This window comes from Lygodium microphyllum, chromosome 6 (genome assembly GCF_053477565.2).
Source record: "Lygodium microphyllum isolate KBCC chromosome 6, Lygodium_microphyllum_v1.1.10, whole genome shotgun sequence".
Lineage (NCBI taxonomy): Eukaryota > Viridiplantae > Streptophyta > Polypodiopsida > Schizaeales > Lygodiaceae > Lygodium > Lygodium microphyllum.
In genome coordinates, this window is record NC_141140.1 from 61,012,731 (window position 1) to 61,029,231 (window position 16,501).

Below are 16,501 nucleotides of genomic sequence, written 5' to 3' on the forward strand. Positions count from 1 at the left end.
CATGAACCCTGCCAAGAGCCCAACAGCAAAACATAGATCAACCCTCGTGTTGAGAAGCCAAATCAAAGACCCTATCAACTGTCGATAGCGGGAAGCATCCGCCAAAGGAGAAGCTGAGTGGGAAGTGGCCTTCCAGTTCGGATCCATAGGAGTAGAGAGGGCCCGACAATCTTCCATCTCAAAAGACACCAAGAGCTCCTGTACATATCTCTGTTGGGAGAGAAAGATCCCCCTCTGAGACTGAAAAATCTCATATCCTAAAAAGAAATGGAGTAGCCCCAAATCCGTCATCTCGAACGTCCGATGTAAAGCTGACTTTGTCTCCTGGACCTGCTGTGCATCATCACCTGTGACAATCAAATCATCAACATATAATACAAACAGCACACAACCTTCCCCGGAAGTGTGAACATACAGCTGCGGATCGGCCTTGGACCGCCGATATCCCAACTGAGTCTGGAGGAACGAATCAATCTTCTCGTTCCAAGCTCGCGGGGCCTGCTTGAGACCATACAGGGCCTTCTTCAACCTGTAGACTTTCCCATCTGAAGAACCAAAGCCAGGAGGCTGCTCAACGTAGATCTCCTCCTTCAAATCACCATTCAGGAAGGCCGACTTCACATCCAGCTGATAAACAGGCCATCTCCTATGGCCAGCCAAAGCAAAAACAGCTCTAATGGTTGCCATACGAGCTGTAGGGGCAAAGGTGTCATGACAGTCAATCCCTGGGCGTTGGGCAAAACCCTTAGCAACAAGGCGAGCCTTGTGCTTATCCAAAGTACCATCACTGAGATATTTGGTCTTGAAGACCCACTTGACTCCAATCACCTTCTTCTTCGGGGGGCGCGGCACAAGTGACCAAGTGCCATTCCTCTCAATAGCCTCCAACTCAGCTTCCATAGCTTTCTTCCATGGAGCGGACTGTAAAGCCTCCTTCACGGAGGTGGGCTCTCGATCCTGCATAACTCGGGACATCAAACAATAATTGGAGCACACAAGCTCCGAAGAATGCGCCTGGTGCCTCCGTGACTGCCGCGGACCATCCTGCGGTCCCCACTCCTCAGGAACCCCCTCGATCCCTGAATCACGGAGTGTGTCACGGGCCCAGCGAGGAGGAGGCCGAACCTCCCCTCGTCGTTCTCCATCAGTAGAAGACTCTGGAATATCCACCGGTGGTAACTCCTCAGAAGGGTCCGGTGGAACAGTAGACTCTGTGTCAGAAACAGAATCATACTCAAAAGGCACAGGCTCCAGTGGAACTGTAGAAGGAGCCAAACTCTCCCCTGGATCTCCAAGAACGGGATGCTCCTCACCCGTTGAAGAAGCCGGAACCTCCACAAACCGCACATCACGGCTAGTATATACATCCCGCTTGACGGGATCATACAGTCGGTAGCCTTGGGACTGGGAGCTGTAGCCAACAAATACCTGTTTTCGGGAAGCTGCTTCAGATTTGTCACGGTGAGCCTTGGGAATGTGAACATAGGCATCACACCCAGAGACCCGAAAGTAAGAAACATCTGGCTTCGTCCCAAAATAAGCCTCAAATGGAGTCATCCCTTCCACGGCCGAAGTAGGGGATCGATTAAGGATGTGGACTGCAGTAGCCACAGCCTCGGCCCATAGAACCTAAGGGGTCTGTCGGTGCTCCATCATGGTGCGCGCCATCTCGATCACACTGCGGTTCTTCCGTTCTAGAATACCATTTTCTTGAGGAGTATTGGTATTGGCAAACTCCTGGTGAATTCCTCTATCTGCACAAAACCGAGCAAATTCATTAGACACAAATTCACCTCCCTTGTCGGATCGCAAGGTCTTCAACTTCCGGCCTGATCGGTTCTCCTCAAAGAGAAGCCAATCCTTGAAGTGCGAGAAAGCTTCTGACTTTAGTGCCAAAAAGTAGGCCCATGTCATCCTGCTGTAGTCATCCACGATCAGCATGAAGTACGAGCTCCCACGCAGGGACTCATTCCTCATAGGGCCACATAGATCCGTAGATACTAGCTCCATCGGTGAAGTAGACCGCCGCGAAGCTGTGTGGGGAATGGCATCCCGATGCTGCTTCCCCCGTATGCAGGAGACACATGGCTGCTGGCTCACCACTATATCCGGCAACCCTCGAACAAGCTGTCCACGTGACGCCTTCCGAAGATAGTCATAGTTCAGGTGACCAAACCGAGCATGCCATAACTCAGACTGTGACTATGAGGTAAGAAGAAGAGAAGAGAGGGCAATGGAAGACTTCAGTTTGTAAATGCCGTTCTCCTCATATCCAGATGATAGAACCTTCCTCGATTCACGATCAAGGACTCGCACAGTAGAACTGTCAAATTCCACCAAGAGACCAAGGGAGCAAATCTTATGAACTGAAAGGAGATGGTACCCCAATCCTAGTACATGCAAAACCTCTGAGGTATGGGTGCCACCTCGTCCATCCGGAATAAGCTGCATCTTACCCCGACCTGCAATAGAAACTGAAGAGCTGTCTCCAATGAGAACCTGCCCACGCGACGGTCGCAGCTGGGCAACACCATCTGATGAAGGAGTCATGTGCCGTGAGACACCACTATCAATAATCCACTCTCGAGATTGGGGAGCAGCCATCGCAGCATCAGAAGCATTCGGTGAAGCGTCCTCAATGACAACTAAGTGTAGAAATGCAGCTGATGAGGGTGCAGCCACCGCTCCAGAATCCTTGGTTTCCTTCTTCTTGGTGTCCTTCGAGTCTTTGTCAGGGCAATCCTTCTTCCAATGGCCAGTCTTTCCACAAATATGGCATGTGGAGTCTTTGTCCTTGTCCTTCTTGGACTTGTTATCCCCCTTCTTCTTCTTTTGGTCCTTCCCCTTCTTCTGAGAGGCTTGACCTGTCAATGCCTCCGTCTTGGAAGCATTCTGTCCCTTTAACTGTTCCTCTTGGTCCAAGACCATAGGAACCAACTCTTCCCACCGAAGAGTAGACTCTCGCCCCGAAGCAATAAGGGCAGAGTAAAATGTACCGAATCGTGGCGGCAACTGGGACAAGAGTGTAATCGCCATGTCTTCGGAGGAAATTGGCTTCCCCGCATTCTGAACCTGCATCTGTAGCTGCCTTAGCTTGTTAATGTGTTCCCTTAGTGAAGAAGACTTATTGACGGACAAGGTCCGCATCTGTACCTCCAAAGAAACCCTCTTCATCAGGGTCATCCGATTGTACATTTGATCAAGCTCCAGCCATATCTCACGAGCCACCGTCAAGTGCTCGATGTGAGCGATCACGGCTATAGTGCATGATAGAAAGAGAAAGGATCGAATCCTGGCATTCAGTTTGTCCCAATGAGACTGGGCCCTGGCCAACTCCGCACGAGCATCGGAAGAGAGTTTGGACTCATCTCTTACCGAAGGCCGGTCAATATCTTCCTGTACCAACTCCGCCAAATCATAGGACTCCAGAATGGCCAACATCATAACGCGCCAAATGCGGTAGTTGTCGCCGTCGAGCTTCTGATCTGTAGGAAGAGCCGGTAAGACAGGCACCTTCCGGTCCATTATCGCCTGGAACTCCAGGTCCATCTCTGTAGACATCTTCACCTGCAATGCCTTCTCAAATGCAAAAGCAGCCCCCTCTGACTGGGTAAACTCAGCCTGCTAAGGCTCTTCCGCGTCCCGAAGCTTCTTCACCCGCCGGAGGCGATGAAAAAGCAAAACCTGCACTTTTAGGTTGAAAACTCAAACTTTCTCCGCGTCAAACAGCAGTAAACAGCAGCAAATCCACCACCTGTACTCCTTTCCTGTGCGCCCACACTCGTTTCAGCCTTGTTCCAAGGCGCAGCCCTCCTGTCTGCCCTTAAACGCAAAAAACGCAAATTTGTGTCGCGATGGAAACTCCTCTTCAGGTTGATTCTGCGCTCAGTCAGCCCTCAAACACTGCTCTGATACCATGTCAGAGTGCAGCGGTGCGGAAGCGTAGGACAGAGAGAGAGAACGCAGAGAGAAAAGGGAGAGAAAGAGACAGTGTACAATGAAGATCTGCTGTATAAAGAATGCTGAATACAAAGATATACACGGGCCCAGTGCGCTGGACTGCGCGTCTCCACCTCGACGATGTGACCTGCTGTCCACCTCGAAGTCTGCTGCAGTCTGCACTGTCTGCTGTCTGAAATCTGTGAACAGAGACAGAAATCTGCACGGCACCGGTCTGTAATCTGCAACAGAGAATTGTGGCCAGACTGCTGAAAACGTCAGCAATAAATAGGCGAAAAATCACCTAGAACGGGGCGCCAAAATAGGGCGCAGCCTGGAATAAAATGGCTGCAGGCAGTCGGACTGCCACGTGGCAGTCCGACTGCTGCAGGTCCGACTGCAGCAGTCCGACTGGACTGCACCTGCCTGGCTGTGATCCTCTCTAACAAACCCTAACCCTAAAATGGGCACAAACCCTAAAAATGCCCTAAAATGGGCACCCCACAACAGTGACCAAAAAGTGGCCGGGCAGCCAGTGGCTGCCCACTAAAAGAGGCCAAAAAAAAATACACAACCTAAGACAGCCAGTCGAGAGTGACTAGCCTCCCCCATCATAACACATGACAGACATGTCAGAGCTCCTAATGTCCTCGTCTGACTCAGACTGAGGCTCACAGGCAGGAGATAACAAGGCATGACAAACATGACTGCTAACAGTGTAAACATCACCATACTTGTTGCGATAGTACTCCTCAAAGTCATGTTAGTGAAATCTGGAGAAGGTGGAGTGTCGTTCTCCTCACCGAGTCCATAATGCCGTCTAAGGGCCTCCAATGATGGAGAAGCCTGATAAGACATCATAGGAACTGGAGAAGAAGGTACCTGGGACATTGTGATTCTGTTACGAGTCGTATTGTGAGCCTCGCATAAAGACTAGCTCTCCACAATATCTGCAAGATACTCTTTACAAGAGCACTGGCTCTGATACCATGTGAAGAAAACTGCTAGGGTTTACACTGACACAGAGAGTGTACGACCACGATAGAAACACAAAGAGACAGACGCAAACACAGAGGGCAAAACTCAAACCCTAAAAGTAAAACTCAAAACTCAAACCCTAAATGCAAAACTCAAAACTCAAACTCAAAAACTCAAACACAAACAAAAGAAGGGAGAGAGAGAACACAACTCTGAAGTGAATGAATGTTGTAAATGAATTTAAGAGTGTACGGTGTGCTCAAGGGCAGAACAATGTCGGAGTGTGATGTTCACAAGAGACAAATCCCAAGTCTGTGACCACCAGTCCGAGTGTAGAAGTGCTGAATAGTAAATGACAGCAAGCTGGTCACCAAAACGCAATAGTCTGGAGACTGGAAACTAGTAAACGCAGTAGTGTACCACCGATCGGAAGCTGGAAACTGTGCACAATTTGCTATAAACAGCACGCTGAAACATTGTCTGATGTGGCTGGCAATGACTGGATGATCAGATCGCAGCAGATGATGATGTCGCCAGTAGCTAACGTTAGCATGGATGAAGGTGCCAATAGCAGAAGCAAACACGGATGGAGTAGCAATAGTCTCAAGGGCTGTACAGCCACGTGGGAGGAGGCTAATGGCTAAAACCTGCACATGGAGTGAGAAACCTGCACAGAGCGGAATAAGGCTGAATGGGGGCAACCTGTCTATTTATAGATGTGGAAGAGCGCCCCAAAAATTAGGGTTTCCACTAAACTCTCTCAAACCACTCCCTGTTTTAGGGTTTTACTCTAAAAGAGCATTTTTTAGTGTGTTTTGGAGCTGTTTAAGATGCTAATCAATAAGTAATGCATATTTTAGCTCAACAGTTCTGACATTGCATTTGCGGTGGGAGTGGTTAGCAAATACATGGCATATCCTAGCAAAAAGCATTGGGAAGCAGTGAAGGGTATTATAAGATACCTTAAGGGCACAAAGGATTCGTGTATCTGCCTTGGTAGGTAGAAGTCATTTGTTGTTGAGTTCACGGATGCAGACTATGTTGGACATCATGACTGCAGGAAGTCTACTTTAATATATGTGTTCACGTTCATAGGTGGAGCAGTCTCCTGGATATCCAGGCTGCAAAAGTGTGTTGCATTGTCTACTACAGAGACAGAGCATGTGGCTGCCACTGAGGCATGCAAAGAGGCTTTGTGGCTCTCATGTCTTGTAAGAGAGCTTGGTATTAGAGAGGCTCCTATCCTCCACCACCGTGACAATCATGCTAGCATGGAATCCTGTCTTTCACACAAAGACAAAGCACATACAGGTGAAGTATCACTTTATCAAGGATGTACTTGACAGCAAGAGCATTGAGCTTGTCAAGGTACATACAGATGATAACCCTGCAAACCTTCTCACAAATGGTCTTTCAGCAAAGCGGTTTGCTCATTGATACTAGATAATGGGGGTTGGATAGTATATGTGTATTTCAGCTTTGTACATACATAGACTTAGCTCATTCTTTTCTCTTCCTTTAGGCACATTGCCTTTAGGTGGAAGGTTGTTGGGAATAAAGGCTTATTGTGCATTTTCAATGTTCGGGTGTGAACACACACTTACACTCTTGTACTTTACATACTATCTAAACCTGAAAAGTGGTGCATTCATTATTGTATCATATACCCATTACGTCGTGCTTACGCTCCTATGACTTACACTTTTCTACTGCTCTCTACGCAATATCTGACACACTCAATCTCAGCTCACTCAATCTCAATCCAACAATTCCAACATAAATAGTCCCAAAACACGCTTAATTAATGAAAAATGCAAAATTCGTACATGGTTCGAGAGAGTTTGAGTGGTTCCCCAAAACCCTACTTTTTGGGACATCCTTCAACATCTATAAATATATAGCTGCCCACCATTCAACCTCATTCTTTTTCGTGTAGACTTCCACCATCAACCTTCACCCACGTGGTGGTCTATCCTTCGTGATTACTACCACTCCTTCCACAACTCCTCCAATACTTGGCATCTTCATCCATTGCTACCGCCCACTGTCTGGTGGCCCACACTTGGCTGCGTTTGGCATCCCCGTCGTCGCCAACCCCTCCTCCTCCCTGCATTTGGACTCTACAGTCCCAAGTGTTAGATGGTAGCCCTCCACTCCTTCAAGTGACTTTCTAGAGCTTGCAATTTGGCCCTCCCCTTTGCAAGTGACAACTGGTTGTGGTCTTCCTCCAAGCAACAGCTCTATTGATGCGTTTACAACTTTCTATTGTCGCCACCCTCCTCGGGCATCCTCCTCTGCAATTGTATCACATCCCTAAAACTCTAGTGATCAGTGTTTGGTGTTTCCCGCACTTGGGATCCGTCTACAGTGGTTGTCACTCTCCAACACTCCATTGCTTTGCCCTTGGGCCTTTTGTACACTCTTACATTCATTTACAGCATTCAATCACTTGAAAGTTTCTTCTCTCTTTGTCTGTCTCAATGTTTGAGTTTTGAGTTTTGCATTTGCGTTTTGTGTTGGGTTTGAGGTTTTTGCTTGTCTATGTCTGAGTGTTTATGCTTCAGTCTTGGTCATACATGATGCGTTTCCTCAATGCAAACCTTAGCATATCTTCACAGATTGCACACAAGGACACAGGATATAATCATGCTTTGTGGATTTTCTTAAGTCATTTGACACAATTCTACAAGCCACAGGCTGCTACATCAACTCCACAATATAAATAGTGACTCAATGTGCAACCATTTTCATTCACAATCCCCTAGCACCCATTCTATGCCACCGCCTTGATCGTTATTAAACACATGTTAGATATTGTCGATTCATGTGCGAGTTAGTGCCTGTCCTAGTGGGTTGGGCACATTTCCTTTTCAATATGATGTATTCATCCTATTTTTGGAGCCTATTTATGGTCGCATGGTCACTTTATTTCTGGCTAACCTGATCATTGAGTCCAAATGCTGGCCAACCTGATCATGATTTTAGGCCCATTTACAAGCTGGAGCATTGTCTCTTGGCTTGGTACATGGATTCCATTACCCAAGCATCTCTTTTCTTCTAAGTTTCTCTTTGTAGTGTTCTTTCTGCATAATGTTTCTGTTTTCTTCTCTCTTGGGTTGTGCAATCTACTACAGCAGCTTTACATGCTGCCATTACTGCAGCAACTTCTGACATGGTAATAGGTGTCAGACATCCATGTTAGGTCCTTTGCTGCTGATTTCTTCTACTGCAGGTCCGAGTTTTATCTCTACTGCTGTTGATGGGGTCTGTTTAGATCTGCTGCTGCCTTGGCAACCGTCTGCTGCAGATTTCCAGCCTATTTCCAGCCCCAGATTTCTGCATTTTTTCAGCAGCCTTCTGTGTTTTACTGTTCTGTTTCTTCGTCAGGTAGGACGACTGCATCTAATGCCTTCCTCACCTGCGTTTTTGTCATCACCATCTGCATTTTCTGTTTTCAGCTCCTGTGCAAGTCTGGACCACTGTTTTCAGGCTGATTTTTGCTTTTCTTGGCTGCAACCAGTCTGTTCTCTCCTTGTTGCTCTTCTTTCACTATTTGTGCAAGTGTGACAGACCTTCACGGACTTCAAGTTATAATCTATCATGAGGCACAAAAATGGCACAGCAAAAAGGCACACAAGATATATCAATAAGGAATTGTATTTATAATATACAAAGATCCAACATTGAGGCACATCTCAAGACTACACCCTCCTAATGCTGCACATGTGAGGATTCACCACTAAGTCTAGAAAATCACATGTAGAAGTACAATCCAAGCAAAGCTTGAGGGACTACTACTCCCTATATAGATGCATATGTAAGCAACGTCGTGGTATACCGATAAAGCCCTTACCCTTGTAGGGGGGAAAGGGAAAAGAGGGAGGGGGCAGCACAAAGTACAAACTGTTTTTTGTTAGATTTATCCTCGTGTGTGTACACAGCATTATCATGTATAAAAGTGCAATAGTGGTATCAAAGCAAAAGATGTCATGAGGACATGTATTTTTGAAACCTCACTTAACATGTGGATTAATTTTTAATCACATGGTTAAGTGAATGTTACACATATGAGGTGTTACTGGGTTAGAGTAAATTTATGAGCCCAGGACCCAAGGAAATCATGGAATGTCAAAGGCAAAAGTTGCTATAAGTTATGCCGCACAAGTATTTGGTGGTATTTGGTGCCAATTGTTGGCCTAGGTCATTCATTTGACCATAAGTGTCAGCTGGTGACACTAGAGAAGTGATGTTTAATAGTACCTAACACCAACTTGATGGTCAAAGATGGCGTAGAGACACTTGGGAATGGAAGTTGCCTAGCCAATTTAATTATTGGTCAGTCAAATTATTTTTCGAGGCATTGAAATTATTATTAGATTAATTTTTAATATTTAAAGACTGAAAATTAATATTTAATTATGGATAATGCTAAAAAAACCATTTGGAAAGGTTACCACTTGTGAACAATGCCCATGCAAGGTTGAAAAACGTCTTTAGAGACTGGAGAGAGTCATTTTAGTGTATTCAACATGTAAGAAAGGGGAGGAGATGCTGTTGGTCTGGTTTGCAGCCATTGGAGAACCTTCTGAGGCAACTAAGGGTAGGAGAAGACCAATCAACAACACGACAGCATCTCCACGTTGTTGAGATAGGGCAGCAGTAGTAAATGATTGATTTTCTTCAATTCTTTGCATCTACAAGTTGTTGAGATAGGGCAGCTTTCTCTCTCCTCAACATTTTCTCTCATCTCCCAGCCTTTCTACAGCCTTGCTCCAAAGATCACAGCATTGAGTTCACAAAAAGGCTCAGAAATTTCACATTTCTCTACTATAAATCTAATCTGCAATAGAAATGTGTGCCAAAATTCGGAAGCTCCAAGACTTGGATTCAATAGGGCTAAGTATGCCAAAAATTGGATTCAATAGGGCTAAGTATGCCAAAATTTGGAAGCTCCAAGACTTGGATTCAATAGGGCTAAAGCTGTTTTCAATTAAATTCAAGTGGAGGGACCAGCAAATCAATGAATTTGGGGCATTTTCCATCTCCATCAAAGGAGATGAAGGCCAATTGACTACCCAAATCAAGGGGCAAATAAGAATGAAGACTTGCTGGTCATTTTAGACAACAAGGGGAGTTGGAATACCGAAGGGATTAGGACAATCCCAATGTATATCAACTTCTTCTTAAATTAAGTTAAATAAATACCGAAAGGGGCGCCAGTTTTGGGGCCAACAAGCTGTCCAATATCCAAGATTATATGGTAAAGTGTGCATTTTCAGTTTTGTAAATTTGTTAATTGCTGTAAATAGTGTTCAATAAGGTTATTTACCACCCTATCCAAGGAGGAAAGCTGGTTTCAAATACCTTCTCTCTCTGCAAGGGTTAAGTTGCAATAGAAGTAGAAGAAAATAACATGCTTTGTCTATCTAACATGTGCACTGCTTGTAATGTCGTCGCCTCTACCGATTTTGTTGTCTATGCAGCAAAGCTGAAGAAGAGGGGGGAAAAAATCGAGTAGGAGAAGGAGGTGATACTATCCCAGCCAACAGTTTCTTCCTATCTCTCTACTCCAAATCTGCCCAATCAATACTCCTCTTTTATCCTTCTGCTCCAAATCCCTCCTCCTTGGCGACGCCTTGCTCCAACTGCATCAACCTCCTGTTGAAACCTACCGAACTTTTGGTCTTCAATCAAAACCTACCTCACATCACCCTTCGAACTCTTGGTCTTTAGTTAAAATTTGCCATACGTCAAATCTTATGTGCACCGCTAGACATGCCATCATGACTCCCGTGGGCCATTCGTCATTTATCTTCTCGACCATTTAAGGCTTACTAAGACAAAATTTTAAACCTTGACTTATTAAGGTTTTAAACTTTAATCAAGGGGCTATTTACATGAATTGGGAATTTTAATCTTTTAGTCAAATTTTCACAATTTTTATCAGTAAAATTTGGGGCATTCTACACTAGCCCACCAAATCTCACCTCAATCACTTAAATTCACCAAAGTCTTATCAGCATTTTTTTCTCTTAAAATTTCTTCAAATTTATCACAAAATTTGAAAATTTTTCAATCTTAGCCCTCTCCATGGCATCTTCCATCGAGATATCAAGATATGGCATCACAATTGAAAAATTCTCAAGCATCATGTTCTCTATGTAAAAGACAAAGATTCAACTCATACTTATGCAAGAGGGCACATGGAGAGCTATGTCTGCTAACGACCCGGAGCACATTCAGGGGAAACCCACAACTTCATCAAGAATGGCTCAAGAAGGACAAGAGTGCACTTCGGCCTCTCTAACCACCTTCTTCATCACCTTCATCTCACAAAAACAACAAAAGAGTTATGAGACAACCTTCAAGTTACATTTGGGGGAGAGATTAATAATTTCAAATTATTTTTGAAGATGCAATTGTTTAGTATCTCCTACAATCCTTCCAGGACTCTTAAGCAGCATCTCAATCATTTTAACTCTTAATAGTCATTTGGATGACGACAATTAAAAGGTTATGCTCCTTAATAGCTTGTAGCCTCCTTTTAATCCAAATGCCTCTAACTGCCACAAATGACCAACTAGTACTCAAACCAATTTGCCTCTTGGTTTGCTTAGGGATTGGCCTTCACTTTGCTCCATAAATGATAAATTCTACCCCAAATTCAATGTTGGTTGGCTGGCCTCTTGAAATTCTCTAAGATTCCCTAATTTCAACTGTCAAATTCCAAGTACTAGACCTTGGGTTCTAACTTCTAAGCATGCTACAGTAGAGAATCCTTGAATTTTCCATCCCTAATGGCTGAAATGGCTGAGATAACTTAAGACATGGCTAGCAAATGAAAAAGAATGTTGAGCAGAGAGAAAATTCAGGCTTGTACTAGCAAAATATGGGCTGATCTTTGTTGCTGCCCTACTATGATAACCTTCGGAGTTGTCACCTACAGCGAAAAGGCTGTCGCTTGGCTGTTTTTGCCTTCTCCCAACTATCATCTACTACTTTGAAGCCTTGGGCTATTGTCGCCTCCTCCAATAGTTGCTCCTAGTGGGCTCAGAATGTTGCAACTTACTGGTGATCTATTCCTACAGCCTACTCCTCAGCTGGACCACATTAGAATGGCTCTCTCTCTATCCCACCTCCAACCAGCCTTCTCTCACTTGCATCAGTAAGATTTGACAACTATCAACCATTTAATTGCAGTTTCCATCAATTTTCAGCCTAATCAAATTAATTTTCAAAATATTGACTCTAAACATTAATTTAATTATTAATGCTTGCTCCAAAAAAAATAATCACCAACCAACAATTAAATTGGATAGGCAAACTTGCCACCCAGGTGTTTGTGAGCAGTTATTAGCCTTTGAACTCACATTAATAAACCAATTAATGCCTGGTTCTTAATGTCACCACTGCGATTAATGGCTGATAAAATAATCTAGGCCAAAAATTGTCATCAAGTACCACCTAGTACTTGTCAAGTACACCTTAATACAACCTTTGCCTTTGGAACCAAACAATTGATATCTCAAGGTCCTTGGCCCCCATTGTGAAATAACTAACTTGCACATCATGTGTATCTCACATTTGCACATTTAATTAACAACTTGATCAAATGCTAAGCAAAGCATCAAAATTTCATGTCATCCTGACAAACTCAACAATATCTGTAGGTTTGAACTTCATTCATTGGAACTTCATCGAGTAGAGCTAACCCTAGAGGGTCACAGCTTACATGATTGATGAAGCCTCATACATCATCTATAACTTCTTTCACACCTTTGAAGTTGTCCTACAAGAGGTAATCATCAAAATGACCTCTTTAGAAATACATTAGAGCAGAGCATAGTATGAGCAAGCATCATCTATATCCCATATAAGCACAACTTCCTCAGTCGCCGTGGTCCCAATCATCAAAAGGAGGAGATGGAATCCGAAATTACACCATAGCTTCTAAAACCACATACCATAGGTGCTTTTGCATAAACCATGCTTTCATAGCAACCCTCCAAGTTATGTAATCACAACCATGAAGTTTATCATCGATCGAGAAATGTGCCACTTGGAGAGGATAGGATAAGAAGATAAAGCAAAGAAGAGAAACAAAGAGAGAGTACAACCAAACACAACACAAATTGCGCTGATCACAAGTTAACACACAATGGATAGATTGCTGGTCACAAAATCGATTGCTGCGCATAGAGACAATCGGGTCAAATCAATCAAAATCAGCAAGCAAAAGATCAAGAGCAAGTATTCAGCCTAAAAATGATGTCGCCCAGCCTACCAAAGGATGCAAAAACTGAAAACACACAAGCAAACCAGCCAAAACATAGACTATGGGAGAATTAAATGCAACCATACATCCAACAAGGTCACTTTGCAAAACGCAAGTTTTTGGGACATGCCGATTTGTAGCAAACTGCTGTCGCCCAATCTGAAAAGTGGTCACACAAACAAAGACAATCAACAACAACAATTGGCAAACCTACAATAGCAACAAACTGGACTCTGGGATCAAACACAAATGTCTGATACCATGCCAAAAGTGGGCGCAGCAATGGAAGCATTGTGTAAACTATTGTAATCGATTGCACAACACAAGAAAGAAGAGAGACTCCATAGATAGAGAAGAACACTGCAAAGAAAGAACTCAAAAGAATGCTTGGGAAATGAATTCCATATATCAACACATGAGACAATCAAACACAACAATGAGTCACCAATTGAGTGGGCAATGGCACTGGCTCCCTCTCTCCAACAAGACCTACAAGTGACAAAGCATGCTCACGATGATACTAAGAAGGACAGAGTCCAGCCTATAAATAGACAAAGATCAAGATAAGGTCAGGCCAACATCTAGTGGGCCAAAAATACAGGTTGGCCAAACAAGAAATGCATCAAATAATTGGCATCCACTGGTCCTCACAACCAAACTCAAACATGGATTGACTAATTTGTTAGCACATCTCAAGGATTTTTCTTGAAACGAAATTTTGAAGAATTGAGCCCTACAACTAAAGAAACTCAATAAACAATCTTTTTCAAGAGTTTACATAAGCATGCCCACTCTCAGACATTGTCTACTACCAAGACACTAGTAATCTTGCCAAAAGTTCATAGGGTGATCTTGCTCAACAATACATAGGTCCATGGCACATGGTTTGTAGGAGGAAGCACTTTCACCTTCCAATACACTATGAAGGCCCCTTCCTTTAATCTCAACCACATGAAATTGATTAGAGGAATTCGATCACCCATCATCAAACTACCCCAAAGAAAGTGGAGCACATCAATGCAACCACTAGCAACAAAGAAGGCCTTCTACCAATAGAAATTTGTGATTGGCCAAATTTGCACTCATCCCACTAGTTGAATGGAGAGAGGGCTAAATATGGAGCAGAAGAAACAGACCAAGCATGCTAGCTATGCCATCTAGAGGTCAAGACAAAGGAGAAGTATTACATGTGCAAATACCCAAGTCATTATGAGATCCAAGGGACATTTTATTGACTCTTCAAGATTGCTATACTTTTTCAAGCCTCTAGTCACACATGCCCATCGAACTCCCCCATTCCTAACTTGACCCTCTTGAGGGGATAAATTCTAGCTTGAGCTCTAAAAGTCCAACATACCAAGCACACTCAACCACAAGGCTCTCAACTATGGTTGAGATTCCATAGCAAAAATATAAACAATTATTACCAACCACAAGATCCAACTATAACATAGATATCTTATTCACTACGTCATAGCAACCAATAAAAAACATTAATTAGTGACATCTATCTAAAGTAGAGTAGAATCTCACGTCTATTTGTTGAAACACTAGATAGTCATAGGCATTGCTTTTCATTTTGGACATATATCTAATATGGTGAGTTTTATAGATCACTTTGGTCTTTTGAAAACACGCTCTCTCTCTCTCTCTCTCTCTCTCTCTCTCTCTCTCTCTCTCTCTCTCTCAGAGCATGCTAGAAGGGGATGCATTTGACCAGATAAATTTTGTGTTTGTACATGATACTCGAGACAAGGGATTGTTCTGTAACGATATGTCCCCGACACACACACACACACACACACACACTCTCTCTCTCTCTCTCTCTCTCTCTCTCTCTCTCTCTCTCTCTCTCTCTCTCTCTCTCTCTCTCTCGTGCGCGCTGATTGGCGTAATCTTAAGACATTAAAGTCACAGGGTAAGTACAGTACTGATGTAACTTTCAGGCAACATGATGGACTGTTAAGAGGAATACCTGGAGGATTGCGAGGAAATCGGTCGTGTCGGCGGGAGTGGAAATGAACGAAAGTTGGAGTAAGGCGGACCCTTCTGAAGCTGCTGCGGGGGTGCGCAAACGGTGCCATGCGCAAAATGAACGGCGACCATGGCAGCTCCCCTCCTGTCTTGGTCTTTGACTGTAGCATAGAACTATCGCCTCTTGGTCTTTGACTGTAGCATAGAACTATCGCCGTAATACTACCTTGCGGGCACAGACAGACGCGCGCGCGCGCGCGAGAGAGAGAGAGAGAGAGACTGCTGCGATCACACAATGCTTAGTGAGAAGTGTGTGATTCACATGAATGCTCCCGTTGGGTCCTCCCAGGGGTACACTTTTGCCACGAAGCACGTTTCACAACAAGCATTAAACCCACCTCCCTTTGAAAGGAAATTTTAAAGAGAGCTGAATCATGGTGGTTGATAAAGGACTAGGAGCGAGAGAGAGAGTTCATGAAAGAGCGAGAGAAGCTTAATTTGATGATTCATGACTAGGTCTAATTTGCTTGGTCCTTTTTTTAATAAATAATGCGAATTTATATTACATTAGGTAATAAAATAAAAAGGAATACATGTGCCATCTTAGCAACCCATTAATTGCTAACCAGCCAGCCATGCTCCCGAACCTATGACAGACTCTGTAACTTGCCTTTCTCTTTCCTAAACCACTAAAAACCATCAAAACACTCTCTTTACATCGAGTAAACTCCAAATTATTGTATCTTTTCTCAAAGACTTTAGTCTTTCTGTGGTTCTATACATGCTTGATTGTGACAACTCTAATTACATCCCAAAGTTAAGCTTTTGTGTCATTCATCCTTCCAAAGTCAAACATGACCCCTTTGCACTCTATCCTCCCATAAAAACTTGCATCTTCTACCCATTTCATCATCCTCCATTGTAGGGGCTTCACCTCTTGGCATTCAAAAAACAAAGGTTGTAGTGACTCCACATGTCTCTTGCAAAGCCCACACAATGGAGAGCATTTTCCTACCTTAGCCAACCTCTCCCTAGTTGGCCACTTATTCATGATAGTCTTCCAAAGTAGTAAGTTGAGTCCTCATGAAGGACTGCAACTCTAGACTCTTTGAACCATCATTTTCCATGTCCTTAGATAGTTCTAGGGTATCTTTTCTCCCACTGTTCACTTAGGCTGAGGATGAATCTGCCACTTCTGTTTTGAATATCCCTTCTGCTCTTCGCATCAACAATCAAGACTCCTTGTTCAATCTAGAAGCACCACAATAGGCTCATCTCCTTATGCATGTGGGGGATGGGCCAATCTCCCTTCACCTTAGGAAATATGCCACTTAG

The 16,501-nt window shown here is 43.9% G+C and overlaps 1 protein-coding gene across 2 annotated transcripts in view; it reads right to left on the minus strand.

Annotated features, from left to right (window-relative positions):
• LOC148034621 (solute carrier family 40 member 3, chloroplastic-like) overlaps positions 1–15,493 on the minus strand; it is a 54,048-nt gene extending 38,555 nt beyond the window's left edge. The window contains exon 1 of one of the 2 annotated variants that reach the window (XM_087679551.1): positions 15,168–15,493. In XM_087679551.1, coding sequence (XP_087535677.1) covers positions 15,168–15,298 — 131 coding nt within the window. In that variant the 5' untranslated portion in view covers positions 15,299–15,493. The remainder of the gene's footprint in view (positions 1–15,167) is intronic. The other variant, XM_087679550.1, reaches the window with a different exon arrangement.
• Positions 15,494–16,501: the final 1,008 nt, after the last annotated feature.